Here is a 27,394-nt window from a genome sequence, read left to right as displayed (position 1 = left end):
CATTTTTTTACATTGTGGTTCCCCCCACCTTTGTTATAACAATTTAATTTCTGACTTATTTATAGAGTCGCCCCCCCCCCCGTGTGTAGATCCACCCATGGCTTGGTTTCCAGTACACAAAGCCACCTTCCTCCCCTTCTGGGTAGTTTTTCAATAGTAAAGAAAACTGTCAGAGTGTCCAAACTCCGAAGTTGGTTTTATTTAAGCAGATATGCATGCAAAGTGCTTCGGGGGGGGGGGGGAACCTGCCTCCCCTCACCAAAGAAAAATTAAAAGTGGCCAGCCTGCCTGAATGGAGAGAGAAAAGAGAAAGAGACTGTCGTCAAATCCACATGCACACCATGCATTTAATAATGCATGCTTGCACCAGTTTAGCAGTCATGTGTTTCCCCCAAAGAATACTGGGAAATGTACAGTATGTGCTGGGAATTGTAGCAGAAACCCCTTAGTGTTTTTTTCAATGCATTGCATCATGGCACATTGTAACGGTCTTTATCTGAACAGGTCGGAGGCCAGTTTTCAACTGTTGCCCTGGGCCAGATGAAGAAATTTGGGAGAATTGCTGTGTGTGGCGCCATCTCCTTGTACAATGACACAGTGCCCCAAACAGGTAAAAGTTGTATTTTTATTTTTGTCTGTTGCTTTATAGCTTCTGGGGGGAAAGGGTCACGGGCTGATAAAGGCACAAGTTTATAATGCTTACATAGGTCACACTTCACAATTTAATGGGGCTGTTCTTCAGGAATTCCATTGCCATGTTTAACAGGCAAAACAACTGCCAGAAGCTGCCAGTGGAAGCTTTTAATTAAAAGTTCAATAGCTCAGTTGGTAGAGCACTTAATCTTAAGGTTCTGAGTTTGAGCCTCACATTGGGCAAAAAGATTCCTGCATTGCAGAAGGTTGGACTAGATGACCATTGCGGTCCCTTCCAACTTATTATTGTTGTTGTTAAATTTATATACTGCCCTATACCCCGGAGGTTTCGGTGGTTCACAGAATAAAATCAAGATATAAAATCACAAAATACATAATAAAAATAAAATCAACAACCCAATACACCCTTTTTTTTTTTTTTAAAAAAGGGCATAGGATGTCAAACAGATCAACGAAAATGAATGTTTTTGCCTGTCACCTAAAGGTGTATAATGAAGGTGCCAGGCAAACTTCCCTGTGGAGAACATTCCACAGACAGGGAGCCACTGTAGAGAAGGCCCTGTTCTCGTGTTGCCACTCTCCGGACCCCTCAAGGAGACGGCACACGAAGGAGGGCCTCATAAGATGATCTCAGGGTCCGGGTAGGTTCATATGGGAAGAGGCGGTCCTTGAGGTATTGCGGTCCTGAGCTGTTTAAGGCTTTATAGGTCAAAACAGCACTTTGAATTGGGCTCTACAAGAAGACAACATGCAGGAAGCTCTGGGATACAATGGTTCAGTGGCATTGTCTGGGTTTGCCCTAAAATGTGAGTCAACGAAGGATGGCAACGAAGGATGTTGTTTAGTCGTTTAGTCATATCTGACTCTTCGTGACCCCATGGACCAGAGCACGCCAGGCACTCCTGTCTTCCACTGCCTCCCGCAGTTTGGTCAAACTCATGCTGGTATCTTTGAGAACACTGTCCAACCATCTCGTCCTCTGTCGTCCCCTTCTACTTGTGCCCTCCATCTTTCCCAACATCAGGGTCTTTTCCAGGGAGTCTTCTCTTCTCATGAGGTGGCCAAAGTCTTGGAGCCTCAGCTTCAGGATCTGTCCTTCCAGTGAGCACTCAGGGCTGATTTCCTTCAGAATGGATAGGTTTGATCTTCTTGCAGTCCATGGGACTCTCAAGAGTCTCCTCCAGCACCATAATTCAAAAGCATAAATTCTTTGGCGATCAGCCTTCTTTATAGTCCAGCTCTCACTTCCATACATCACTACTGGGAAAACCATGGCTTTAACTATACGGACCTTAGTTGGCAAGGTGATGTCTCTGCTTTTTAAGATGCTGTCTAGGTTTGTCATCGCTTTTCTCCCAAGAAGCAGGCGTCTTTTAATTTTGGGACTGCTGTCACCATCTGCAGTGATCATGGAGCCCAAGAAAGTAAAACCTCTCACTGCCTCCAGTGAGAAATGGAAATGGAGGCAGTGAGAAACGTTTAGTGCAGGGGTCAGCAAACCTTTCAGGAGGGGGCCGGTCCACTGTCCCTCAGACCTTGTGGGGGGCCAGACCCACCTTCTCCTGAAAGGACCCGCCCCTCACGCCACCGCCACCTCGTCTTCAGCAGCGTCGTCATCGTCCTCTGCGGGGTGCAGAGCCCATGCTGCTGGCCTGGGCAGCAGAAGCAGCCTCCCTGCCGCTGCAGCTTCCTCCCTTTCTGCTCTTGGCCATACATGGCCGCCTCAGCGGGAAGGAAGGGGTGTCACCCAGAGGTGTCCACGACTTTGGATTGGCTGCAGGAGCTTCCTGCAGCCAATCGGAAGCCACACCAGCGTTGTGGAAGTCAGTCCCCGCATGGCGAGGCCTCCGCACTGTGCTGGTTTAACACGGGGACTGACCGAGCAGGCGGCAGGGTCCGCAGGCCAGATTTACGAGCCCGGTGGGCCGCATCCAGCCCCCGGGCCATAGTTTGCCAACCCCTGGGTTAGTGTGTGGAACAACCTGAGTGTAGACGACAGAAGCTCCTGCTCAAAAACAACAACAAAGGCTATAACGTTTGCTGGATCTTTTCAGGGATCCTTTGTATATCAGCATTCAGTGTAGCTTGATAAGGCCATACGGGCAACATTTCTCAAATACCTATTTGAGGAGCGGAATAGTTTGACACCACAAGAGGTCCGTAGTGAGCTAGAAACCACTTGCTGCTACTGTAATCAACAAATTACGCTAGCAGGACTAGACGTTTTGTAAGGAGAAATATATGAAATATTGCAAAGAGGCGAAAGAAGAGAGATGCTAGTTTTGAGAGTTAAATGTAATAGTGGAAGTAAGAAATGTATATTAAGTGATTAGATGGGGAAATTGTCAGATGTGATTGGTGGAAGTAAAAAAAATGGTGTAAGAAATGAAAGTATGTTTAATTACTGTTGAAAATGGTAAGTTGAAAAATTAATAAAAATTTACATATATATAAAAAAGAAACCACTTGCTGCTGCTTTGAAAATAATTTCAGCATTCCCCCTTATCGTAGCAGCACAGTTGAGCAATTGAAACTCGGGCTTCTAGTTGGCTTCTAGTTGAGTTAACTGGCTCCCCCCTCTTCCCTGCTGAAGTTTCCAAACACTCCTAGTCTTCTGAAGTCATTTGGGACCATTGGTACATGTCAGCTCACCATTCCTCTTGCAAAGCACTTGGAAGCGGTAGCGAAATTTGCTAATCACTGGTTTGCGATTGGCATCCACGGTTACTCCTTTCAGACGCTGGGATGTAATGAAAAAGAGTATCGGGCCTAGAAACCTCGGTTAAAAATCGCTGTGGGTTAAACCACAGAGCCTAGGACTTGCCGATCAGAAGGTTAGCGGTTCGAATCCCCGTGACGGGGTGAGCTCCCGTTGCTCGGTCCCAGCTCCTGCCAACCTAGCAGTTTGAAAGCACGTCAAAGTGCAAGTAGATAAATAGGTACCGCTCTGACGGGAAGGTAAAAGGCATTTCCGTGCGCTGCTCTGGTTTTCCCAGAAGCAGCTTAGTCATGCCGGCCACATGACCCGGAAGCTGTATGCCGGCTCCCTTGGCCAATAAAACGAGATGAGCGCCACAACCCCAGAGTCGGTCACGACTGGACCTAATGGTCAGGGGTCCCTTTACCTTTACCTAGCTGTACAGTTTGGGCAGAATTAAGCAAGAGGCAGTGCTTCAATGTCGCCTACCTCACAGGGCTGTTGGTAAGAATGACAAAGCAAGGAGCGCAATATTTTGTGGGCTTTTAAAAATTTATTTAAAAAAACAACAGTTCTGCTCTGAGCTTATTTTGACTGTTAGGGGGAGCTGTGCAACAGGATTATGTGAAAGCACTGCGATCTCTGCTGGAATGGGAAGTTGTGGAACAATAGTTAACTGGGCTTTGGTCAAAGATGGCGTCTTTCCTCTTGGCAGTTCCAAGGTGACTGAGTTGCCTGACCTTCTGCTCCCATCAGGTTCCTTTCCCCAACTTTTCCTCCAGCAGACAGGAAGAAGCACAGGGAAAACAGGGGAGGAAAGCAATTTGGTGATGAAAAAAGTAAGAAGTGAGAGGGACCAAGCACAGCTATTCTATTTTAAACCCCTAGTGCAGAAGCACCTAGATAAGCAAGTAGATAAATAGGTACTGCTCCAGCGGGAAGGTAAACGGTGTTTCCGTGCGCTGCTCTGGTTCGCCAGAAGCGGCTTAGTCATGCTGGCCACATGACCTGGAAGCTGTACGCCGGCTCCCTCGGCCAATAAAGCGAGAGGAGCACTGCAACCCCAGAGCCGGCCACGACTGGACTTAATGGTTAGGGGTCCCTTTACCTGGAGATGCCAGGCATTGACCCCGCAAGATAACTCCGCCACTGAGCCATGACTAGTATTTGCACCCTGTGCTGAGTTTGGGGGGTTGGAATAAATGATGTCCGACATCCCTTCCAACTGTGCAATTCTAACATGAAGCTAAAGCTGGTGCAAACTGCCTGTAGCGTGCAAATTTCACTAACCCTTTTCCCTCATGTGTCTTCCAGGACCTTATATGCAGCTTATGATGATCCTAAAAGAGCTGCGCATGGAAGGGTTCGTCGTCCAGCGCTGGGCGGACAGGAGAGAGGAAGGTATGACGGCACTGTTGAAATGGGTCGCAGAGGTAAGTTTGTTCTGTGTTGTCTTTGGACCTTAGAATTGTGAAGCTTGACCCAAGTCCGTATTGTGATATTGGTCTCATAATTTATGACCTGGCAATATATCATGAATCATGATGTGCGTTAGGGCTGGGCGGTATATCATCCGAAACCAGTTTGAAGTCCATATTGTGATAGAGGTTTCGTAATTTTTGAAACTCTTGGGACAGCGAATCTCTCTCAGGTCCCTCTACATACGGGATCTTCGGGTTACGGTCATGGCAAACCTGGAAGTGTATACAGTGGTACCTCAGGTTAAGTACTTCCGGAGTACCTCAGTGGTACCTCAGGTTAAGTGTTCCGGAGGCCGTTCTTAACCTGAAACTGTTCTTAACCTGAAGCACCACTTTAGCTAATGGGGCCTCCTGCTGCTGCCACGCCGCCGGAGCACAATTTCTGTTGTCATCCCGAAGCAAAGTTCTTAACCTGAAGCACTATTTCTGGGTTAGCGGAGTGTGTAACCTGAAGCGTATGTAACCCGAGGTACCACTGTACATTCCTGCTGTAAAACAACTTAAAGTCAAACTGGGAAAACATGGAAGGTCGACCCCAAAGAGGGGTTTCCCTCTGGGCTTCAGCCTAATTCAGGGGTCACCATGAGAACCAAGGTGCCATCACCCCATACCGGACTGAAATATAATTTTTTGGTGGGGAAGGGAAGTAAGTTTTTTGGCTGCCATGAGCGGTAAGAGCCTACAACAGTTGGAGATAAAAGAACCCCTCCCCTGAATGAGAGTGAGGGTTGGGAGTGTCTGTGCTACCCCAGGTGAAAAGTGGGGCAGCTGGGCATTTGTATACCTGAAGGAGCGTCTCCACCCCCATCGTTCTGCCCAGACACTGAGGTCCACCTCCGAGGGCCTTCTGGCGGTTCCCTCACTGCGAGAAGTCAAGTTACAGGGAAACAGGTAGAGGGCCTTCTCGGTGGTGGTGCCTGCCCTGTGGAATGCCCGTCCATCAGATGACAAGGAAGTAAACAACTATCTGACTTTTAGAAGAAGAAAAAACCTTTTTGAAGTTTTATTCTGTTTTTAGTGTTCTGTTGGGAGCCGCCCAGAGTGGCTGGGGAAACCCAGCCAGATGGGCGGGGTATAAATATTATTATTATTATTAACCTGGCTCAGTGCCCCCACCCTGATACAGTAAATTAAAGTGGAAACTTTTTCATGGATTGTTTAGAAACAAACTGAAATCCAAAACCCATTTTTTTGTTTTGTACAGGGGAAAATTAAGTGCCAAGAACACATCACCCAGGGCTTTGAAAACATGCCGGCAGCATTCATGGGAATGCTCAAAGGAGAAAATACTGGGAAGGCGGTCCTAAAAGTCTGACGGGCACGTGGCTTACTCTGGCAAGAAATTCAGCACAATAAATGACTACTCCCTCTTTTAACTGCCAAAATCTCATTCATAAACATGCCAGTTTGCTCCTGTTGCTTGCGTAACACGAATATGCTGAAAGCCTGAGCCCGTGTACTCCAAGGGTTAGGTGTTGGGAAAGATTTGTAGTAAAGCAGGATGTCTAGTTTTAAGGCGTGGTAGAGGCATGTGTGGAATCCTCTGTCCTCTTTTATTACCTTACAAGCCTGCAACCATTTTTCTTCTGGAAAACATCTGGTATGAGCGGGGGGGGGGGAGATTTTATTGCCCCCATAAGGATGCTCAAAAACACCCTCCTTCCAATCCATAGTGGAGATTACAAAATTAATGCTGGATTTCTACCCTTCACTGCATAAAAATGCTATTCTTTTAATGTGTGGGTATTTTGAAATAAAAATGATTTAGGTAAACCAACATATTGATTCCATGTTGTCCATACCCTAAGGAAAGGGGTCTTCGTTGAGGGCAGCTTACAATTGTTTTGAGCCCTTAAAAAAAAAAAATTGCTACCACCCGTTAAACATACCCATACATATTTTGGCGCCATGCATTCAGCTTAATGTGAAACTAGCCCCCAACAAGGTTGTTTTCCTTAAGTTTTAAACTCTGCTTTCTTCTAAATTTGCTTACTTTCTTACTGACAGCTGTAATAAAGGAATACATAGCTGACGCTTGTTGTATTGTGTTTTTTAACAGCGAAGCCACAAGATTCATGCAGCGACACCCGTTTTATACATTTTTATTCTTCTCATTTACAGGCCAACGAGTCAAAAGTGTATTTGGATACATGATCTAACTTGATCAGTTCATTATGTAGAAAAGGCTATAATTTAACAGTCAGCACTTTTTTTTATGATTTAGGAATCTGTGGGTTAGGTTACTTTAGATTCTTGATGGTTTCTTCCAGCTTCTCTTTGTTCGCTCCAGAGAATTCATGCACCTGAAATACAGGAATTCCAAGTTCAGGCCTTTCTTTGAAACCATCACTTTTGAAGTAACAAAGCAGACAAATTGAGAGCATTCAAAGTCACACAGAAATGCACACTTGCTAACACTTATAGTTTATGGACGCTCAAAAGATGCGTGCTTTTCATGTCAAGATGATTGTAATTTTCTCCTCTTCCAGACAGAAGTCACCAGACACAGGTTTCTTAGCAGCTTCATTCTCAGTTTCCAGCCTCTCTCTCTGTCATTCATCCTAACCTCAGAATTCCACTTTTGTTATTGCTTGTGCAGTGTTGGAAACTCAAACATATAAGGCTAATTGTTGGGTGTTCTATTGGAGTAGAAGAAGTGAATGTTGTTTACATATAGCATACAGAAGAATCGGAAGTCCCTTCTGAATTTTATTTTCTCCCTCTTAATCTTTTTTTTAAATTAAATATTTTTCTTTACTCCTTTCTCCTCCTCCCCTTTGTTTTTATTGCATTTAGATAAGTTTCAGTTTGGACAAAAAAAGAGGAAGTTTTGTACTTTTCTCTATAAACCCTAATAACATCCCACACACATATATATGGCACCTTAAACCAAGGTTCCATCACCACAAACAAATGTTTCTTTTAATCAGCAAGATTTTATCATTATTCCTCATTTCTACGCTGCTTTATATTTTAAAGGAAAAATCTCTAAAGTGGTTGAGAGCACATCAAAACATCAAATAAAACAATCTGGAATAAAACAAATTCAAGCTTCAAGGAAAATATTTCAGATCTTCTCTAAGGAACATTTTGCTTCCCCCCTATCTATCTATCTATCTATCTATCTCTATCTATCTGCTTAATTTATAAAGCTGCCCCAGAGCAGAAGTACTCTAGGGAGGCAGTGTGGTTTAGTGGTTAGAGTGTCAGACCAGGACCTGGGGGACCAGGGTTCAAATCTCCATTCCGTCCTGAAGCTCACTGCATGACCTTGGAGCTAGTCACAGCCTCTTAACCCACCTCACGGGGTTGTTGCAGGGATTAACTGAGGAGGGGGCTATAGATGAAATAAATAAGCTTTTCCGCTTACCTGTTCAAGAAAGCTGGAGGGACCAGCCAGGTGGAGTTGTCTGTCACCAGCATGGCACCCAGAGATCTCCACGTGGCAGAAATGGGACCCCCGCCAGTCACAAATGTGCCTGGCTAATTTTGAATCCTGCCAGAGAATTGCAGTATTCCCCCGGCCACAGCCACTGCTACCCATAACCTAACAAGCGATGCACATGATGAAATCTGGCGCCTGAAGCCTCAGAGGTAGACTCAACAGGCATTCCCTGGTCCTGAATGGGGTAACTGTGCCCCTGAAGGACCAGGTGCGCAGCCTGGGAGTCATTTTGGACTCACAGCTGTCCATGGAGGCGCAGGTTAATTCTGTGTCCAGGGCAGCTGTTTACCAGCTCCATCTGGTACGCAGGCTGAGACCCTATCTGCCTGCGGACTGCCTCACCAGAGTGGTGCATGCTCTGGTTATCTCCCGCTTGGATTACTGCAATGCACTCTACGTGGGGCTACCTTTGAAGGTGACCCGGAAACTACAACTAATCCAGAACGCGGCCTTGAAAGACCTACATTGGCTCCCAGTACATTTCCGAGCACAATTCAAAGTGTTGGTGCTGACCTTTAAAGCCCTAAACGGCCTTCGTCCAGTATATCTGAAGGAGCGTCCCCACCCCCATCGTTCTACCCGGACACTGAGGTCCAGCACCGAGGGCCTTCTGGCAGTTCCCTCACTGTGAGAAGCCAAGTTACAGGGAACCAGGCAGAGGGCCTTCTTGGTAGTGGCGCCTTGCCTGTGGAACGCCCTCCCACCAGATGTCAAAGAGAACAACAACTACCAGACTTTTAGAAGACATCTGAAGGCAGCCCTGTTTAGGGAAGCTTTTAATGTTTGATGTATTATAGTATTTTAATATTTTTTTGGAAGCCGCCCAGAGTGGCTGGGGAAGCCCAGCCAGATGGGCGGGGTATAAATAATAATAATAATAATAATAATAATAATAATTATTATTATTATTATTATTATTATTATTATTATTATTATTATTATTATCCCTTTACCACCAGGTGTGTGTCACTGTATACAGTGGTACCTTGTTTCCTGAACGGCTTGGCTCCCAAAGAAATCGGCTCCCAAATGCCGCAAACCCAGAAGCGAGTGTTCCGGTTTGCGAGCACTTTTCGGAAGCCAAACAGCCGACACGGCTTCCGCAGCTTCCTGACTGAGTGCAGGGAGCTCCTGTAGCCAATCGGAAGCTGCGTCTTGGTTTTCGAAACATTTCGGGAGTCGAACGGACTCCCGGAACGGATTAAGTTTGAGAAGCAAAGCACCACTGTATATACAACCTTGTACGGAGTGTTGGGTAGGGAGGGCAGAAATCCAGGTAGGTTGAGCCACGAGGGATGCCTCACAAGACCCCCAACAACTGAATATAGTGCCTCCCTTCCCCACCCAAAAATAATAATTCTGGAGGTGGCACCCCACGGCCCCCACCCCCAAGATGTTTTGCCGGAAATGTGGGACTACACATACCTTCTGATTGTTCTTGTAGAACTGGAATGTTGGCATGCACTTGACGTCACAGTGAGCGGCAACATCCTAGAGGAGATGAAAGAGGTTATCTGTATTAGTCTCAGGTGAGCACATGAGTTGGTACCCAAGATCAGGAAAACCTGAAACGAAGCTGAACCACAACAACAAATATTTCTATCCCACCCTCCTCGGCCAGAGCCAGGCTCAGGGTGGCTAACACCAGTAAAATTACAGCAAACTCATAATGGGGGGGACGGGACCAATTTAAAATACAGGTTAAAATGCAATCTAAAATGCAGCCTCATTTTAAAAGTAGCCCATAGATCAAAACCAATAGGGGAGGGAAACATAAAAGGTCAGACGGAGTCCAAACCAAAGGCCAGGCGGAACAGCTCTGTCTTGCAGGCCCTGTGGAAAGATGTCAAGTCCCGCAGGGCACTGGTCTCTTGTGACAAGAGCGTTCCACCAAGTCGGGGCCAGTACTGAAAAGGCCCTGGCCCTAGTTGCAACCAATCTAATCACCTTGCGACCTGGGACCTCCAAAATGTTGTCATTTGTGGACCTTAAGTTTTGCCTGCACCAAGGCAAACCATATTATGCACAAGTCGCCCATTTGTATTTCTCTTAGCCACAGGGGAATAAAAACTATGGAACAGCAATGTTCCAATTGCACAATGTCATGCTTGTCTACCCTTAGGGCTAATGGAGGAATAGCCAATATGTATTCTAAACTTCTATACCATTTTAATATCCCCCCCCCAAAAAAAATAATTTTGTAAATTGCAGCTGGGTAAATGCCGAGAATTGCAAAATATCACACCCTATCTACCACACCACGTAGTGAAGCCAGTTTAAACAGTAAATTCCCTCTTGCCTGGGAAGTTTAGTTTTGTGAAGCCAAGGTTTGAGAATGGAATGGTCAGCACTGGCCAAGCTACAAATTCCCAGGGCTCCTTGGCAAGAGAAATTCTGCATTTCGAGCAGTTTTAAAAGCCCAGGCTCACCTTTACATAGTTCCATCCTTATTTCTGGGATTGCGATAGCATGAAGCTGTTTTCAGTTTGTTCTGGTGAAGCCTGGGGTTGTTCGTTAAACATATATGACACCCTTTCTCCCAAAGGAGACCAGGGTGGCAAACACCACGTGACTCAACAATGATCCATCCTAAAAGCATTCCCAACACAGACCAGGGAAAGGCCACAACTGAAACAACTTGTTGACAGAGGAAGGTCTTCCGCAGGCACCGAAAAGACAACAGAGGCAGAGCCGCTGAATGTTCAAGGAGAGGGAATTCTGAAGTTTGGGTGTCAGAGCACTAAAGGCTGATCCCTGTGTTGCGCAGAACAGACCTCTTGATAAGATGGGCATCTGCAAGAGGACCCTTCCGCAGATCGCAGTGATCCAGTCGGTCTAAAAGGGGTGAGACCATGCTTCAGGTGGTCCTGGTCCCAAGCTGAATACTTGGCAACGAAGTCTGAGTGCCACCCTGCCCCCTCGGAGGACATTGTCCAGAACCCTCTGCAAAGTGCGAGAGTTTCCCCAAGAGACAAGTCCTTAAAATACACAGCTACAGCTTTCTCTTTCTTTCTTTCTTTCTTTCTTTCTTTCTTTCTTTCTTTCTCTCCCTCTCTCTCTCTCTCACACACACACTTCTAGTTTGACAGCTGCACTCTGGAATTTACCTGAGCATCATCCACGTCGATTTCAATAAACACTACATCCGGATACTTTTCGAGAAGACTCTGTTGGGTAAAGAAAGGAGAGAGGGTTATACTAGAGGAGGAGAGAGGTTATTATTTATTATTATTATTAAATAATAATAATAATAATAATAATAATAATAATAATAATAATAATATACCATGCCCAGTTGGTTGGGTTGTCCCAACCACTCTGGGCAGCTTCCAGCACATAGAAAAACATAAAATGTCAAACATTAAAAACCTTCCTGAAACAGGGCTGCCTTCAGATGTCTTCTAAAAGTTGTGTTCTTCATCTCCTTGCCATCTGACAGTAGGGCGTTCTACAGGGAGGGCGCTGCTACCGAGAAGACCCTCTGCCTGGTTCCCTGTAGCTTCCCTTCCAGCAGTGAGTTATCTACTCTCTCGTACATGGAAGCCCTCGTTAGCCACCCCCAAGCAAATGGCAGAGATGATGGGGTCAATCTGAGCATAAAAGGAGTTGACATGTTGGGTAGAGGATCCATCAGGAGGCTGGGCAAGGTTCATCTTTGGGAGCCTTCCACTTTGGCCATGGGTCATTCTCGTTCCCTGGCAGCTAGGGCAAGCAGCTGAATCAGTGGGCAGAACCTCTATTGCTCTGCTCTCTCCCCCTCAGGGTTCATGGGCTAAGGGGAAAGCCGAAAGGAAGCCGAGGGGACAATTCAAGGGTCCACCCTCTCGATGTTTGAGGTTGTTGAGCAGGACCAATGTCAATTTGCAAGTATCCCTCATCCACACAAGCTCATGAGCATGGCAACCCTAGTTTCTCCCACAAGTTCTGCAGGCAAAAAGGAAGTGATTGGCAACTACCAAGGGGAAGAAGACGATGAAATGGTCTCATCTCCTGTTGTGCTGGGACGGCAGGGAGGAAATTAAAGTGTCCCATCTTAAAAATGTATAGGAGCACTATTCAGGGTTCGAAATTAGCCAGGCACCAGGGCCACTGAAGATGCCTGGCACCATGATGGCATGTGACATCTCCACATTCTGGGGATCTTTTCACACACTCATACCCCTTCCTGTAGAATTCTATCAGTTATATTTTATCTGCAGAACCGGAATGAATTTCTGGAAGCAAAATTCTTTTTCTGTGCAGCCTGAGAAGGAGCAGTGAACGATGTGATAGCACACTGTTGTCACTTGTCTCCACCTACCCTGTTCCACTGCCGTGCTCACAGTTGTGAAGAATATTCCTACGTTATGAATGGTTCATGTCACCATTAAGAATAAGAGGTAGGAACAGGCCAATAGATATGGGGACGGTCCCTGGAGCAAGGGACTTTTCTCCAGGTTCTCTAAGCTCTTAACCTGCCTCAAGGTTGTCACATCTGAACTAGCCAGATGTTTAACTGATAGTAAGTCCACCATTTGAAAAGTAAAACTTTAGAGCCCTCTTGCCCAAAAATGACATTCAGGGTGGATTTGATTTAAATAAAATCGATTTAAATCATGATTTAAATCACTAGTCAGGAAGACTTGATTTAAAACATTTTATTTTATTTTTGAGTTTTAGCACACATGAAAAACTTAAAACAAATCCTTATTTCCTGATGATCAGCCTTTGGACTATAATGGACTATAATGTAACTTAAATAGAAAGCTATCTTTAGAAAGATTTTTGCTCCAAAAGCATTTTATTTTAAAAATCTGATTTAATTTTTTAAAAAATCTTATTTAATTTTTTTTTTAAGTTCATTGGTTTTTATCCACCCCGTAGACTCAGAGCAGCTTACTTACGTGGAAGAATGGCTTGATCATTTTGCATGGTCCACACCATGTGGCAGAGAAGTCGACGACTATGAGCTTTCCACCAGCATTTGTCAATTCTGCCTGAAATTCCGTCTGGGCAGGGTGAGAGAAGAGAGAGAAACCAGTTTATAGGGGCAGTTTCAATTAATTCAGGCGCCCCTTCTACACAAAAAGATGCAACTCTGTTTATGAAGCACTTTTTCAAAGGCCGAATCCAAAACTGAAACAGCTCGTGCCAAGGTCCATACCTGCCCCCACCCCTGCGAAAAGCAAATAAACAAAGGCACGCCGAAGACTAGTTTCTATTCCGCCTTTTGGAAAGTGCCTTCCAGAGGTGTGGTCTGCGTTCAGATCCCCCCAGAGCCCAATTGAAAGAGCAACAGGATGGAATACCAGCTAAAAGCTAAGGCGGCAGGAAGCACATCTGTTGAGAGCAGGCAAGCATTGCAAACCCATGCACCACGCAGTTGCCGCTTGAGAACACTTTGTGCCAACTTTTAACCACACCAATTTGTTCCAAGCTTTGCAATCCATGGAAGTTACTAAGCCCACAGGTGCCCTGGGAGGCCGTCCTTACAGGCCATAACCAAGTGGTTGTTTACATCCTCAGGGAGCGGCCTTACACCAAGCCAGATCAGAGCTCCATCCAGTATATTTCTCACTGAATGGCAGTGGCTGTTCAGGTTTTCCAGGTTTCAGAATGAATTTCTGGAACCGAAAAGCTGTTTCTGTGCAGGAGAAGTAAACATTATATTTAATGGTTGTTGCTTGGCTTCACTTGCCATTGCCCTCCTCACAGTTGTGAAGAATATTCTCGCATCTTAAAAAGCAGAGACATCACCTTGCCGACAAAGGTCCGTATAGTTAAAGCTATGGTTTTCCCAGTAGTGATGTATGGAAGTGAGAGCTGAACCATAAAGAAGGCCGATCACCGAAGAATTGATGCTTTGGAATTATGGTGCTGGAGGAGACTTTTGAGAGTCCCATGGACTGCAAGAAGATCAAACCTATCCATTCTGAAATCAGCCCTGAGTGCTCACTGGAAGGACAGATCCTGACGCTGAGGCTCCAATACTTTGGCCACCTCATGAGAAGAGAAGACTCCCTGGAAAAGACCCTGATGTTGGGAAAGATGGAGGGCACAAGGAGAAGGGGATGACAGAGGACGAGATGGTTGGACAGTGTTCTCAAAGCTACCAGCATGAGTTTGACTAAACTGCGGGAGGCAGTGGAAGACAGGAGTGCCTGGTGTGCTCTGGTCCATGGGGTCACGAAGAGTCAGACACGACTAAATGACTAAACAACAACAACATGAACATGTTACTAAAGAGGTTGGAAGAGGCCAATAGATATGGGGACTTTCCCCAGATCAAGGGACTTTTCTTCAAGGTCTCCAAGTTCTTAACCTAGCTCAAGGTCGTCCTCTGAACTGGCCAGATGCTTAACTGATAGCCAGTCCACCATTTGAAAAATAAGACTTCAGAGCCACCTTGACCCAAAACTAGGCACTCCGTTTTGGCGACCGTAACCTTGCTTTAAGGAGCCATTTGGTGCCTAGGTTATATACCTGAGTTTCTAACACTGGGTGCAAAGATCTCTCTGCAGAACAAGCTGTAAGAAAAGACACTGAACGCAGCCTTTGAGTGCAGCCTTCCGCATCTCCCCAACCTTTGCCCAGGGAATGCAGCTTTCAAGTTAGATTTTGAGAACTCACTGGAAGGTTTTGGGTTGCATTCCCCAGGGCCTACCTAAGTGCATGCACTTTGAAGTTGGCATGCGTCTTTGAATGTATCTCATGTCAATATCCATTTCCATTACCTTGGTGGACAGCTCCAAAACCATTTCCCCGCAGTCAGCGAGGCCTGAACAATCTCATCTTCCTGGAATCTCTACTAGCCAGAAAGTAGCACAACTAATGGAGGGGAATGTGGCATGTCAACGCAGCCCATGCCTCCAGCCACGAGTCCGGTGAACTCGGCTAGTAGCCAAGATCGGCACATTTAAACAAGGGAAGCTGAGGGGTGAATCCCATGCTCTCTGAAACTCTCCCTTCAGCTGGTGCTGGGTTAGTAGCAGGGTTCGAAATTAACAGGGCGCCAGGTGCATTTTGCGCCTAAAGATTCTCCATTTGTGAGCCCCTCAAAAAGTCTGGGTGCCATTTTTGGAGCCTGGCTGACCCTTCAGGATGACTGAAATGTATGTGCTTTGAAGCTCCCGAGTATATGTTAAGGATAGGCAATACGTTAAGGAGTTTAACAATAAAAAGTAGTGTGTTTTGAAAACTGAAGTATGGTGCCCATATGTTTATTGTCAACAGTTAAACAATTTCTCTTAAAAATGTGATATTAACAATGTATCACTTTATGTGAACTGTGCATTACTTCATGCTTATCAAGGTAATGAAAAGTGTTGCCGAACGCCCCACAAAATGGCAACTAGACATTCTGTTTTGGCGCCCACAACCCAGGTCCCAGGAGCCATTGGGCTTCTAGCTTTTCTATCCCAGTTTCTAACACTGGTTAGTAGTGCAGCACAACAGGAGGAGGAGGAGTGGGTGAGTGCAAGCCACTGAGTCTTCAGTCAAGGCCCACGATGGGGTTGCAACCCAAATCAAGGCAGGCTGCAAACAACAACATATACAGGGGTGGAATTAAGAATGAAGATCTACTGACGAGGTCGAACTGCCCTGATGCACAAGCCATGCACTGAGAGTTGTAATGTTTTCTCAGCGTTCATCCATGGAAACTTTTCTAAGAAAAACCTGCACAACTGGTAGCGTGACCAAAAATACAACTAGCTATCAAACAGGGCCGTTTCAAAGTTGCAGGTGCACTTTGTACCCTAGATGACTATCCCTTTGGAAGAGTATAAGGAATGCACAGCTCTTTGGATATACAGTGGTACCTCGGGTTACATACGTTTCAGGTTATATATGCTTCAGGTTACAGACTCTGCTAACTCAGAAATAGTGCTTCAGGTTAAGAACTTTGCTTCAGGATGAGAACAGAAATCGGGCTCTGGGGGCGCGGCAGCTTCAGGTTAAGAACAGTTTCAGGTTAAGAACGGACCTCCGGAACCAATTAAGTACTTAACCTGAGGCACCACTGTACATTTTAAAACTGTTTTCAGTAACTTAAGCCCTTGCCCAACTTTACATCATTTTAAACAGAGAACATGTACACCATTCCTTTTTCATGTCTCTTTATAGCAAGTTTTAAGCAGCGCTCAAAATTCGCCTGGCGTATTTTGCACCCGGCTATCAGCCACCTGGAACCAAGTGAAGAAGTCCGGGTGCCCAACTGTTGCACACAGTGAACTTTTGCAAAATAACCTTCCTGGAATTGTACTGTGTATGAATTTGGACCAAGCTGTCCGGAGAACCACTGCGCTAGAATCCAAGATAGGTTCGTGCCTACGGCGATGGCCTTGGCTTGCAGTCAAGTCTTAAGAAATTCAGCAACTCCAAATGCAGTCAAGCAAATTAGAAAGAAAATTAGGGGTTGGGGAGGGGAGAGAGAGTCCAAGTCTAAGAAACTGCTGCATTCCCCTTTGGACATTATATTCAGAGTGTATTCAAGACAAAGAAAACAACATTCTCACCACAGCCAACTTTGCCATTAGAGATTATGAAATCTCAGCTGCAATGCACCCCTGGCATGCGCCATTTTGTTGCTGGCTGAACATCGTGTATCCACATTATAAAAAAGAAATGCCTTATACTAAGAAGTTTTGAGAACACCCATTTCAAAAAAGGAAATTTTTTTGGAAAATGGCATACACACAGCTATCTTGGACAAATAAACCCAAGTCCAAGGACAGTTTACAAAGCCAAAAAAAGGGAACCTGCCCAAATATTTTGTAGCCATTTCCGAGATAGAACAATGTAACAAGTGCTAAGAATAAGCAGAGTTCAAAGGTTTTACTCTTTAAGGAGGAGGACACGGGTGGCGCTGTGGGTTAAATCACAGAGCCTAGGATTTGCCGATCAGAAGGTCTGCGGTTCGAATCCCCGCGACGGGGTGAGCTCCCGTTGCTTGGTCCCAGCTCCTGCCAACCTAGCAGTTCGAAAGCACCTCAAAGTGCAAGTAAATAAATAGGTACCGCTCCGGCAGGAAGGTAAACGGCGTTTCTGTGCACTACTCTAGTTCACCAGAAGCGGCTTAGTCATGCTGGCCACATGACCCGGAAGCTGTACGCCGGTTCCCTCGGCCTATAGAATGTGATGAGTGCGCAACCCCAGAGTTGGTCATGACTGGACCTAATGGTCAGGGGTCCCTTTACCTTTATCTCACAGTGTATTCAAAACACAAAAGGAGCTGGACTCCTATGGGCAAGGATATAGGATACCGCCATCCAAGATATTGAGACAGAAAGGTCCTCAAGCTTAGAAGTGGAGCATTTGATGTGCAGGCAAAAGGTTCCACACACAATCCTTGGCAGCTCTGTAGCACCAGGAATGCCCCACCCAGTGTTAGAAACTAAAATACACAAGCTGGGCAGCAAATGGCTCCTTCAAGCAAGGTTACAGTCGCCAAAACTGAATGCCTAGTTGCCATTTTTGGGCCAGACGGTTCAAAAGTCTTATTTTTCAGTACGACTTTTTGGTTCCAGAAATTCATTCTGATTTTACAGATAAAATACAACAGATAGAATTCTACAGGATGGGGGAATTCTGTGTGAAAACAGTCAAGATGCAAGGATCCCCAGACAGGCACCTCCAGGCAGTGTTCGAAATTAGCCAGGCGCCAGGCACATTTTGCACCTGGCTGTCAGCCACTTGTCACCAAGTGAAGATGCCTGGGCACCAGGATGGCATCTCCACCATCTGGAGGTGCATGCCTGGGAATAATTGGACCCAGACTGTTTTCACACATTAAAACCACATCCTGTAGAATTCTATCAGTTACATTTTAACTGCACAATCAGAATGAATTTCAGGAACCAAAATGCTTTTTCTGTACAGCCTGAGCAGGAGCAGTGAACGATCTTACAGTGAATGGTTGTAGCTTGTCTTCACTTCCCCGTCCTACTGCCCTGCTCACCGTTGTGAAGAATATTCCGATGTTTTGAACGGTCTGTGTCACCATTAAGAAAAAGAGATCAGAATAGGCCAATAATGTGGGCTGTCCCTGGATCAAGTGACTGTTCTTTTTGAAGTTCTCAAAGCTCTTAACCTGGCTCAAGGTTGTCTCTGAACTAGCCAGATGTTTAACTGAGAATCAATCCCAGTCAGTCCATCCTTTGAAAAATAAGACATTGGAGCCATCTTGCCCCCAAATGGCAACTAGAGATTCCGTTTTGGTGACTGTAACCTTGGTTTAAGGAGCTATTTGGCACCTAGTTTCTATATGTGAGTTTCTAACACTGCCTTCATATGGAGGAGACCTCAGGCGCCATATTGGCACCCAGACATCTTTACTTGGTCGCTAGTGGTTCATACCCAGGTGCAAAATGTGTCCAATTTCAAGCACTGGTCCCATCTGAAATCCTGAAGGGCTGCTGCTAATTAATGTAGACCAGGGATGTCCAACAGGTCGATCCCAATCTACTGGTAGATCCCCGGGAGGTTTTCATAGATAGCGGTCGATCGCAGGGTCCCTTTCCTTAGCGTTGCTAAAATCGTTTTCATCCCAGCCCCCTTGCCCTGCCCTTCATTGTTGCACGATCTGCAGAACAGAAGACGGAGTTATTGAGTGAAGCTGTTTCCCCAGCAATTTGTTGGTGAGCTGGTGTTCCTATGTTTCCCCCAAAACCCTTAAAACCAGGGCTTTCCTCTTCCCTAAAAAAAACTCAAGGACTTTGACCTGAACCCCCCCCCCCCAAAATGGGGGTAGATCACTGCCAGTTTTTAATTCTGTAGGTAGATCGTAGTCTCTTGGGAGTTGGTCACCCTGATGTAGACAATACATTAGAGGGACCAGCGATCGAACTCTATAGCTCCCTAGAGACCTACAGTTCAGTAGAAGCATGTGCACCAGCCACAATAGCTGAATGAGCCATCAGACAAGTCCATTAAACCACACTGACTTAGGAATTCAAGGCGGCCCTCTGAAGGGCGTCACCCAATTGTTAAAGCGAGAGAGCCCTTTCCTCTCACAACCACTGAAGAGATGTTAGTCAGAAACATAAAAGACGGCCATCTATGACTCAACCCTTATTACAGTTCACATCATTTGTTTGTTTTAGCATTTTAAAATTGTAAGCTGCTTTGGCAGAAAAATCAACCTGTGAAGGTCACCAATGAATGGCCAAGAAGTCCCAATAGTATCTCTCAAATTTCCTTTCTGCCATACAAGGCAGCAAGCAGTCTGTTCCTAATGACAAGGCAACAGTCTACTCCTAATAAGCTTATTCCACATTTCCATGTTAAGTTGCTGTTCAGAGAAAGATTCTTCTGAAGTCTAAACTAATAGATGCTTGCCCACAAATTACAGGCCAGTTTAATCAAGAGGCAGTCAGGTTGCAGCATTAATAACATGGTACTTGCTCAGCAGATCTTCCTATTAGCCAAGGTATAAATATATATCTACAAAGCTCACAATGATAATCATATAGGAGGGGGGCATATGGGCATTGTGGAATAACCCAGGCTTTAACTTAAGTGATGCTTAACCTAAGTGGCATTTAAAGAGGATGGTGTTCATTAAATAGAGCTATTGTTTACTATTTATTAAATAAACAGCATTCCCCAAAATTTAGAAGACAGTACAAGTCCACAGGTCTCATAAGTGGAGAGGAGATGAAAGAGACAAGCTAAAGATTCAAATCACTCTTTAACAGATGGCACAAAGTGCAGCACATAGGGATGCTGCCATTTCGGGTTAAAGGACCCCTGACCATTAGGTCCAGTCGTGACCGACTCTGGGGTTGCGGCACTCATTTTGCTTTATGGCATGACTAAGCCACTTTTGGCGAACCAGAGCAGCGCACGGAAACGCCGTTTACCTTCCTGCCGGAGCGGTACCTATTTATCTACTTGCACTACGTGCTTTCAAACTGCTAGGTGGGCAGGCGAGCAATGGGAACTCACCCCGTTGCAGGGATTCGAACCGCCAACCTTCTGATCAGCAAGTCATAGGCTCTGTGGTTTAACCCACAGCGCCACCCGCGTCCCTTTTGGTAACCATTTCGGGTTACCAGTGTTCAAAATTAGCCAAACGCATTTTGCAGCTGGCCATCAGCCACTTGTGACCAAGATGCCTGGGCACCAGGATGGCATCTCCACCATCTGGAGGTGCATGCCTGGGAATAATTGGACCCAAACTGTTTTCACACATCAATGCCCCATCCTGTAGAATTCTATCAGTTACATTTTATCTTCATAATCGGAATGGATTTCAGGAACCAAAATGCTTTTTCTGTGCAGCCTGAGCAGAAGCAGTGAACGACGTTACAGTGAATGGTTGCAGCTTGTCTTCGCTTGCCCCGTCCCACTGCTCTGCTCACCGTTGTGAAGAATATTCCTACATTATGAATGATACCTGTCACCATTAAGAAAAAGAGGTCGGAATAGGCTAATTTATATGTGACCTGTCTCTGGATCAAGGGACTTTCCTTATTGCAGTCTCCAAGCTCAATGTTTTCATCTGAACTAGACAGATGCTTAACTGAGAATCAACTCGTCAGTCCATCATTTGGAAAATAAAACTTTAGAACCGTCTTGCCCCAAAATGGCAATTAGGGATTCTGTTTAGGCGACTGGAACCTTGGTTTAAGGAGCCATTTGGTGCCTAGCTTATATATCTGAGTTTCTAGCACGGCTCTCGTGGGATCTCAACATCCAGGGTATTATTCTCATGGTGAAACTGGATGGCACCACAGCGATTATTTTTAGAACACTTGTGGCTTTTGCTGCACACTGTGAAACTGGGACCGATTTGCCTGATTTCAATTTATCACACGGCGTTTCATTCAAAACTGGGATTCTGGACTTCCCAGAGTTGCAATATTTTGTGTTACAGCTTGCAAAACAGAAACCATGTGACTTCTGTTTTTACAAAGCACAAGTTTAGCTGAGGAAGCTAAAGTCTTTTCACACATCACACCGACGAGACCTCGGGGCCTCTTCACACAGGTGTGCATGCGGTCCAATGTGGTCTGGTGACATGTACCTTTTTTGGATTCCTGCAAACTTTTTGTTTTAATGGGGATGGGGTTTCAACTTGAATGGGTGCTGTTTATTCCTACATTACGAATGGTCTGTGTCACCATTAAGAAAGAGGTCGGAAAAGCCATTAGATTTGCAGACTTTTCCTGGATCAAGTGACTTAAGGAAAGAAAGTTCTCAAAGTTCCTAACCTAGCTCAAGGTTGTCATCTGAACTAGGTAGAAATCTAACTGAGAATCAATCCCGGTCAGTCCATCATTTGGAAAATAAAACTTTAGAGTTGTCTTGCCCCCAAACGGCAACTAGACAATCTGTTTTGGCAACTGCAACCTTGGTTTAAGGAGCCATTTGGCGCCTAGCTTGTATACCTGACTTTCTAGCACTGCAGGTCACATAAAGGAATAAAGTAGCAGCAATGCTTCACTGGATAGCAAGAAGGCTAGATTCAAGCACGGCACCAAATTTAAGGGATACTGAAAAAGCAATCCAGTGGAGAGTTAGAAGAGCATTTCCAGCAGGAAAACAGAATGAGAAAGGATAGTCTGTATGCCGTATGGCAGCACAAGCTGGACATGTTTTCTCAGAAGCGAGTCCCACTGTGATTGGTCATGCTAACTTCCTAGTAAGTGCTTACGGTTACCATCTCCCTGTACAGTCTAACCGTGGCCATCTAACGTAATCCGTTCCGGAAGCCCATTTGGCTTCCGAAATGTTTGACAACCAAGGCACAGCTTCTGATTGGTTGCAAGAGCTTCCTGCACTCAAGTGGAAGCTGCATTGGATGTTCGACTTCCAAAAAAGTTTGAAAACCGGAGCATTTACTTCCAGGTTTTCGGCGTTCAGGAGCCAAAACGGTCCAAAACGGAAGCGTTCAGGAACTGAGGTTTGACTGTATTTACATAAAGGGGATGAGAGCAGAGAAGGAATACCCTTATGTTTCAACTATATTAAGAGGCCAGCAAAAACAATTCAACATGACTGAGAAGAGCTCAAGTGGCAATAACCTAAAGATCACAGTAGAGAGAAAGAGTCAAGCTAAAGGTTAGGAGATAACAGCTCAGCAATGGACTAGAGCTTAGTAAGTTACAAAGCTTCCTTCTTTGAAGCTGTCATGGAAAGAGCTGGGGCAAACATATTCCAGGAACTCTCTATGAAGAGGCAGAAAATCCAGATCTGGGGCTGGATTCTTGCTAAATTCCAATGAACGCACCCACAGACACTGGGGGACTTCCATAACTTTAGCCTGTAACAAGTCAATGTCTTGTTAAAGGGGAAGCCAGGAAGTTCATCTGTCATCTGACAGCAATAAGCTCATTGGCTGCGTCTTTTGTAATCGATCCCACCCTGAAAGGACTGGCCTACCTTACCAAGTCACAATAGGCTTAAACTGGAAGGAGGGAGGGGAGGGAGAGAAAGATCTCTACAAAATGCAAGTTTTGTTGTTGTTGTTTTAAGATGCAGATGTTTTTAGTTTTGTTGCCTTCTGGCATTTCCCTTTAACACTCCAGCCCTCCTCTCCCAAAGCAGTGTTTAAGCGCTGCTAACCCAAGACAACCTTTTATGTCTCAATGATAGCAGATGAAACCAGCCCGAGAAAAACTTCCCTGTGCCACTGTGAGTCATTTCTCAGACATTGGGGTGGCTACCGGAAATCTCTGCGGAGGGTGGAAGAAGCAAAAGCAGGTCATCCTTTCAGTTTCATGCCTAGGGCATGTCAGGATTAGAAAGCTAGCCACATTTCAACTTTTCTGCTTAGGCCAGGGAAGGGATGCTAGAAAGAGGAATACAAGAGAAAGTAGAGCATGAATTGTGGGGATGGAGAAGGAGAAGGAGGAGGAGGAGAAGCCGTGAAGGCTTAAAAAGAAAAAGGGAAAAAAAACACGGGTTAGGCTCACACCAACTAATTTTTTCCAAGCAGTAGTTTTCCTTCCCAAATGAGCAAAGCCACACAACCACATTCAGCAAACGTCAAGAAGCTAACAGCTGGTCACCGATATGATTGAGGAATAAATCAAGGATGTTTTGTCTCCCCCCAGATCACAGGAAACAATTCATTAGAATAGTCGTTTATAACTATGTTCCAGTACATATCTAATACCCGCCCCCTAAATCGGAAGAAACTTGTATCCTAACGGCAACTCACCAACTTGCTAACATTAAAAGTAAAGGGACCCTAACCATTAAGTCCAGTCGTGGACGACTCTGGGGTTGCAGCACTCATCTCGCTTTACTGGCCGAGGGAGCCAGCGTTTGTCTGCAGACAGTTTTTCCGGGTCATGTGGCCAACAGGACTAAGCCGCTTCTGGCGAACCAGAGCAGCGCACGGAAACGCCGTTTACCTTCCCGCCGGAGCGGAACATTATGTTGTCATTAAAGAGAAAACTTATTTCCTAGTTCTCAGTACAGACATCTTTGAGTGTGCAGCAATGCCCTGCTTGACAATGGTGTTGGATGTTTCTGCACTTGAAGTCCCTGTGCTGCTTCTGTAGTCCAGGAAAATTTAAGCCTTCCTACGACTGAGTACAGTTGATCACAGGGGCGGCGGCAGCGGGGGGGGGGGGCGCTGAAAGCAGCCACATCCCCAGGGCATAGGGCACTAGCGCACGAGCAGTTTATGTAAACAACAGAGGAGAATACTATACTACAAGAATCATAGAATTATACAGTTGTAAGGTAGCAAGCTGGAGAAGGTACTGGCAACCCACTCCAGTATTTTGCCATGAACACCCCATGGACAAAAGGAGAAGCTTTGAGGAGAAATTCCAACACATGCTCTGGTTCATAGGGTCACAGAGGGTCGAGCACGACTAAGAGGACTGAAGGATGGCGAAGGCAGCAAGCATCTCTCCCTCTGCAATTAACACAAGCTTCCCGTCAGGTAAAGGAAACGAGGGATGGAATCCTTTTTTTAAAAAAAGGGACAGCCAGGAATCTCTCAAAATGCAGGAGCTTGTCAGAGAGAGAGTGTGTCTCTGCAGTGGGTTATTACAGCAATTGTTGTTTTTTTGGCTGCAACCGCTGTCTCTCCTCCTGCCATTTGCCTCCTCCCTCTGTGCCCACGCCGCTGCTGCTGCTGCAACCATTCGCAGCAGCCATTAAAGTCTGCCGCAGGAAAATCCAGAACAGCAAGAACACAAGAGGCCCTTCGCCGGGGCAGTGGGGCACAACTCTCCAAACATCAAGTCCTGGGCTAGGCAAAGAGGCGGCCGCAGCTCAGATAAGAGCTTGGCAAAAACTCTTGATGTTCAAAGCGGGAGTCGGAAATGGGGAGTTGCCATTAAAGCTGCCGACTCAAGAGGACCACACTTTGGTCGGCGGCGGACTTTACACATGGGCAGAGTTGTGCCGCAAGATTCTTAACTCTCCACGGCAAGGAGGCGATTGTACCTGCCGCCACTCCTTCCACTGGGGGGACAAAGTGTCCTTTCTAGGTAGCCAGCCCTGCGGAAGAGTTTAATCAGGCGGATCCAGGCAGAAGTCGGAGGAGGAAAAGTGCTGGGGAGCCGCCATGGTGCTTTTCTCAGCAAGCAGAGAAGGAGGAGCCCCTGTACACAGAGCTAGGAAGGGGCTCTGAGATGATGCAGGCGAAGAGAAGAGGGAAGGGAAGCAGACAAAAGCCCTCACTCCCATGCCCCAATGCTCCTCTTAAGTGGCACATGCGGAAGCAGATGCTGATGCAACTCCAATGAGCCTCTGGGGCAGGTTTTCCGGGTGGCAGCGGCAGCCGCAATGCCAGGCAGGGAGAGGAGGCGGCCGGTGGAAGAAGAAAAAGAAGAAGAAGGGACACTTCAGGAAGCTAGAAGCGCCTCTTCCTGACCCCTGCAAAGCCACCATCAGCGTAAAAGCCCTGCATGCATTTATTTATTTTTAAGCGCAAGGAACTAAGAATGCAACAGGCACCCAAAGGATCTTTCCCACACTAGATAAGAGGCAAGGAGCCAACTCCTAAGGGGTCCAAGGTCCCTTCAGCCCCTCCTCAATAAATATTGTAGGGGGCTGGAGCCCCCCCTCAAGTTAACAGGCATTGCCATTCAAACTGGTGTGCGCCTTGTGATCCGGTTATGCCGGACGACAGGGCTTACCTGGGCCCATGGGCGTTGCCGGGTGGGGGCCACTGCTCCCCCCCAAATAAAAAAAATACTTAACTCTCTGCCCAGTGGCACCTTGGATAGCTCGCCCCCCCAACATAAATCCTAGCTACTCCATACTTGGGGGGGTGTCCCATGGGCCAGGATTCTTGGGGGGGGGTGTTGAGCAGACTGTGGAGCAGAACCACAGTTAGTTAAGTATTTTTAATTGGATTGTGTGTGGGGGTCAGCTGTCCCCTGCCCCCCTCCCCTTGGCTACGCCCGTGGGTAAGGGCCCCCCAAATATTTCATTCAAGTTGGGACTTCTGCAGCCCCCCCGGGTTGGGGGGGGTCAGATCTGGTCCCTTAAGGAGAGGGCGGAGGAGTTAGGAGTCGGCAGCTGCAAATGTTGCAACCCCGGGATTTTTGCACGCGCGCTTCTCCCCCGGCGGTGGTTCCTCCCTCCCGGGCCTTGGGCGTGGGAAAGCAGCCCCCCAATGCAAGGGGGAAGACCCTTACCAGGCTGCCCACGGTCTTCACCATCTTTGCGCGTCCTTCCGGCGGTTCCTGCGACTTCTCGGCGGCGGCTGCAGCGGCTCTTTCCGTAGCGCCGCCTCCCTGCATCGCCTTATGTATCGCTGGGCGGACAGCCCAGTCCGGGGGGAGGAGGGGGAGGACGAGGAGGCGGCTGCGCAGGCGCGCGGGGCTCCGTGGGAGGAGGAGGGGGACACGAGGGGGGAGGGTTGGCTGGCTCGCTCCTGCGCAGGCGCGGAGTTTCCTTCCTTTCCCTATCTCATCCTCCTTCTCTGCCCCGCCCTCCAGGGAAGTTCCTGGGCTTCTGATGCGAGGGAGGGGGGGGGGAATCCCCTCTCTTTCCCTTCCCCCGCTCTCCTTTTCCCAAAGGCGGGTTGGGGTTGGGGAAAACAGGGAGAATAAATAACAGGGACACGCCTTTTTATTTATTTACGGATTTTTGCAGCCCGTACATACTATGTGCAAAATAAAAAAGGTTTAAAAAAAAATCTGAAGGCAACCCTGTTTAGTGAAACTTTTAATATTCGATGAATTTTTGTATTTTAATATTTTGCTGGAAGCCGCCCAGAGTGGCTGGGGAAACCCTGCCAGATGGGCGGGGTATAATTAATTAATTAATTATCATTGCTTGAGCACCCACAAAATTCCCCAGGAAGGGGGTCGGGCAACCACAAATTTCGGTGCCAGGGTTATGGCACCCCCACCCCCCAGATCCTAGCCGACAGTCCTATGTTGCTTAGAAGTGAGCCCCCACCGAGATCATATAATGGTAGAGTTGGAGGGGGACATCTAGTTTAACCCCCCTGCAATGCCGGGATCTTTGGAATCAGCGGCAAGGTAGTTCCAAAACGTGCCCAAGGTGTAGCCAAGGGGAAGGCACGGGATGGAGGCAACTGCCCCCCCCCAAAGTAAATCAATAAAAAATACTTAACTAGCTGAGGTTCTGCCCGCCTCTAAGTCCTAGCTTTATGCCCAAGGAGCAAATGTGGAACGAGATGCTGCTCTCGAGTAGTTGGGCACACACGATCCTGCATGCGCGTTTGCTTAGCGTTGCTCAGTGTAAAACAACAACAAAGAGAGTCTTGTGGCATCTTTAAAGACGTGCAAATATATTGCAGCAACAAGCTTCAGTGGTAAAAAGAAGTAATAAAAATGCTTGACTAAAATTAGAAAGATTTTGACCTATTTTTCTGAGCGCTTGGAGTCAAAAGAAGGTACAACTGCGGTTGAGATGTTTTCTTCCAAATCTGCTAGGCAGAACCTGACAGAGGATGACGACAGGTGGGTGTCTTGCCACCGCCCCAATAAATCCTATGCCCAGGGCTGCTGCAGACCACTTCATCTAATGCACCTTGCAGGAGCAGCGGCACGGGTGGCGCTGTGGGTTAAACCACTGAGCCTAGGACTTGCCGATCAGAAGGTTGGTGGTTTGAATCCCTGCGACGGGGTGAGCTCCCGTTGCTCGGTCCCTGCTCCTGCCAACCTAGCAGTTCGAAAGCACGTCAAAGTGCAA

General features: G+C 46.6%; 2 protein-coding genes across 2 annotated transcripts in view; one reads left to right on the top strand and one right to left on the bottom strand.

Annotated features, from left to right (window-relative positions):
• Nucleotides 1-6,866, top strand: part of PTGR1 (prostaglandin reductase 1) — a 29,354-nt gene extending 22,488 nt beyond the window's left edge. The window contains exons 8-10 of the mRNA XM_053372167.1: nt 505-610; nt 4,667-4,785; nt 6,038-6,866. Of these exons, the coding sequence (XP_053228142.1) occupies nt 505-610; nt 4,667-4,785; nt 6,038-6,148 (336 nt within the window). The 3' untranslated portion in view covers nt 6,149-6,866. The remainder of the gene's footprint in view (nt 1-504; nt 611-4,666; nt 4,786-6,037) is intronic.
• A 53-nt stretch (nt 6,867-6,919) lies between these two features.
• Nucleotides 6,920-26,010, bottom strand: LOC128405468 (thioredoxin). The gene is made up of 5 exons (XM_053372174.1): nt 25,867-26,010; nt 13,162-13,266; nt 11,386-11,445; nt 9,704-9,769; nt 6,920-7,136 (listed from the first exon to the last, which is right to left on the bottom strand). The coding sequence occupies exons 1-5, from the start codon at nt 25,969-25,971 to the stop codon at nt 7,074-7,076; spliced, it is 399 nt and encodes a 132-aa protein (XP_053228149.1). The 5' UTR covers nt 25,972-26,010; the 3' UTR covers nt 6,920-7,073.
• Nucleotides 26,011-27,394: the final 1,384 nt, after the last annotated feature.

This window comes from Podarcis raffonei, chromosome 17 (assembly GCF_027172205.1).
Source record: "Podarcis raffonei isolate rPodRaf1 chromosome 17, rPodRaf1.pri, whole genome shotgun sequence".
NCBI classification, from domain to species: domain Eukaryota; kingdom Metazoa; phylum Chordata; class Lepidosauria; order Squamata; family Lacertidae; genus Podarcis; species Podarcis raffonei.
Note: the sequence above shows the minus strand (reverse complement) of the source record. Positions and strands in the feature narration are given on the sequence as shown.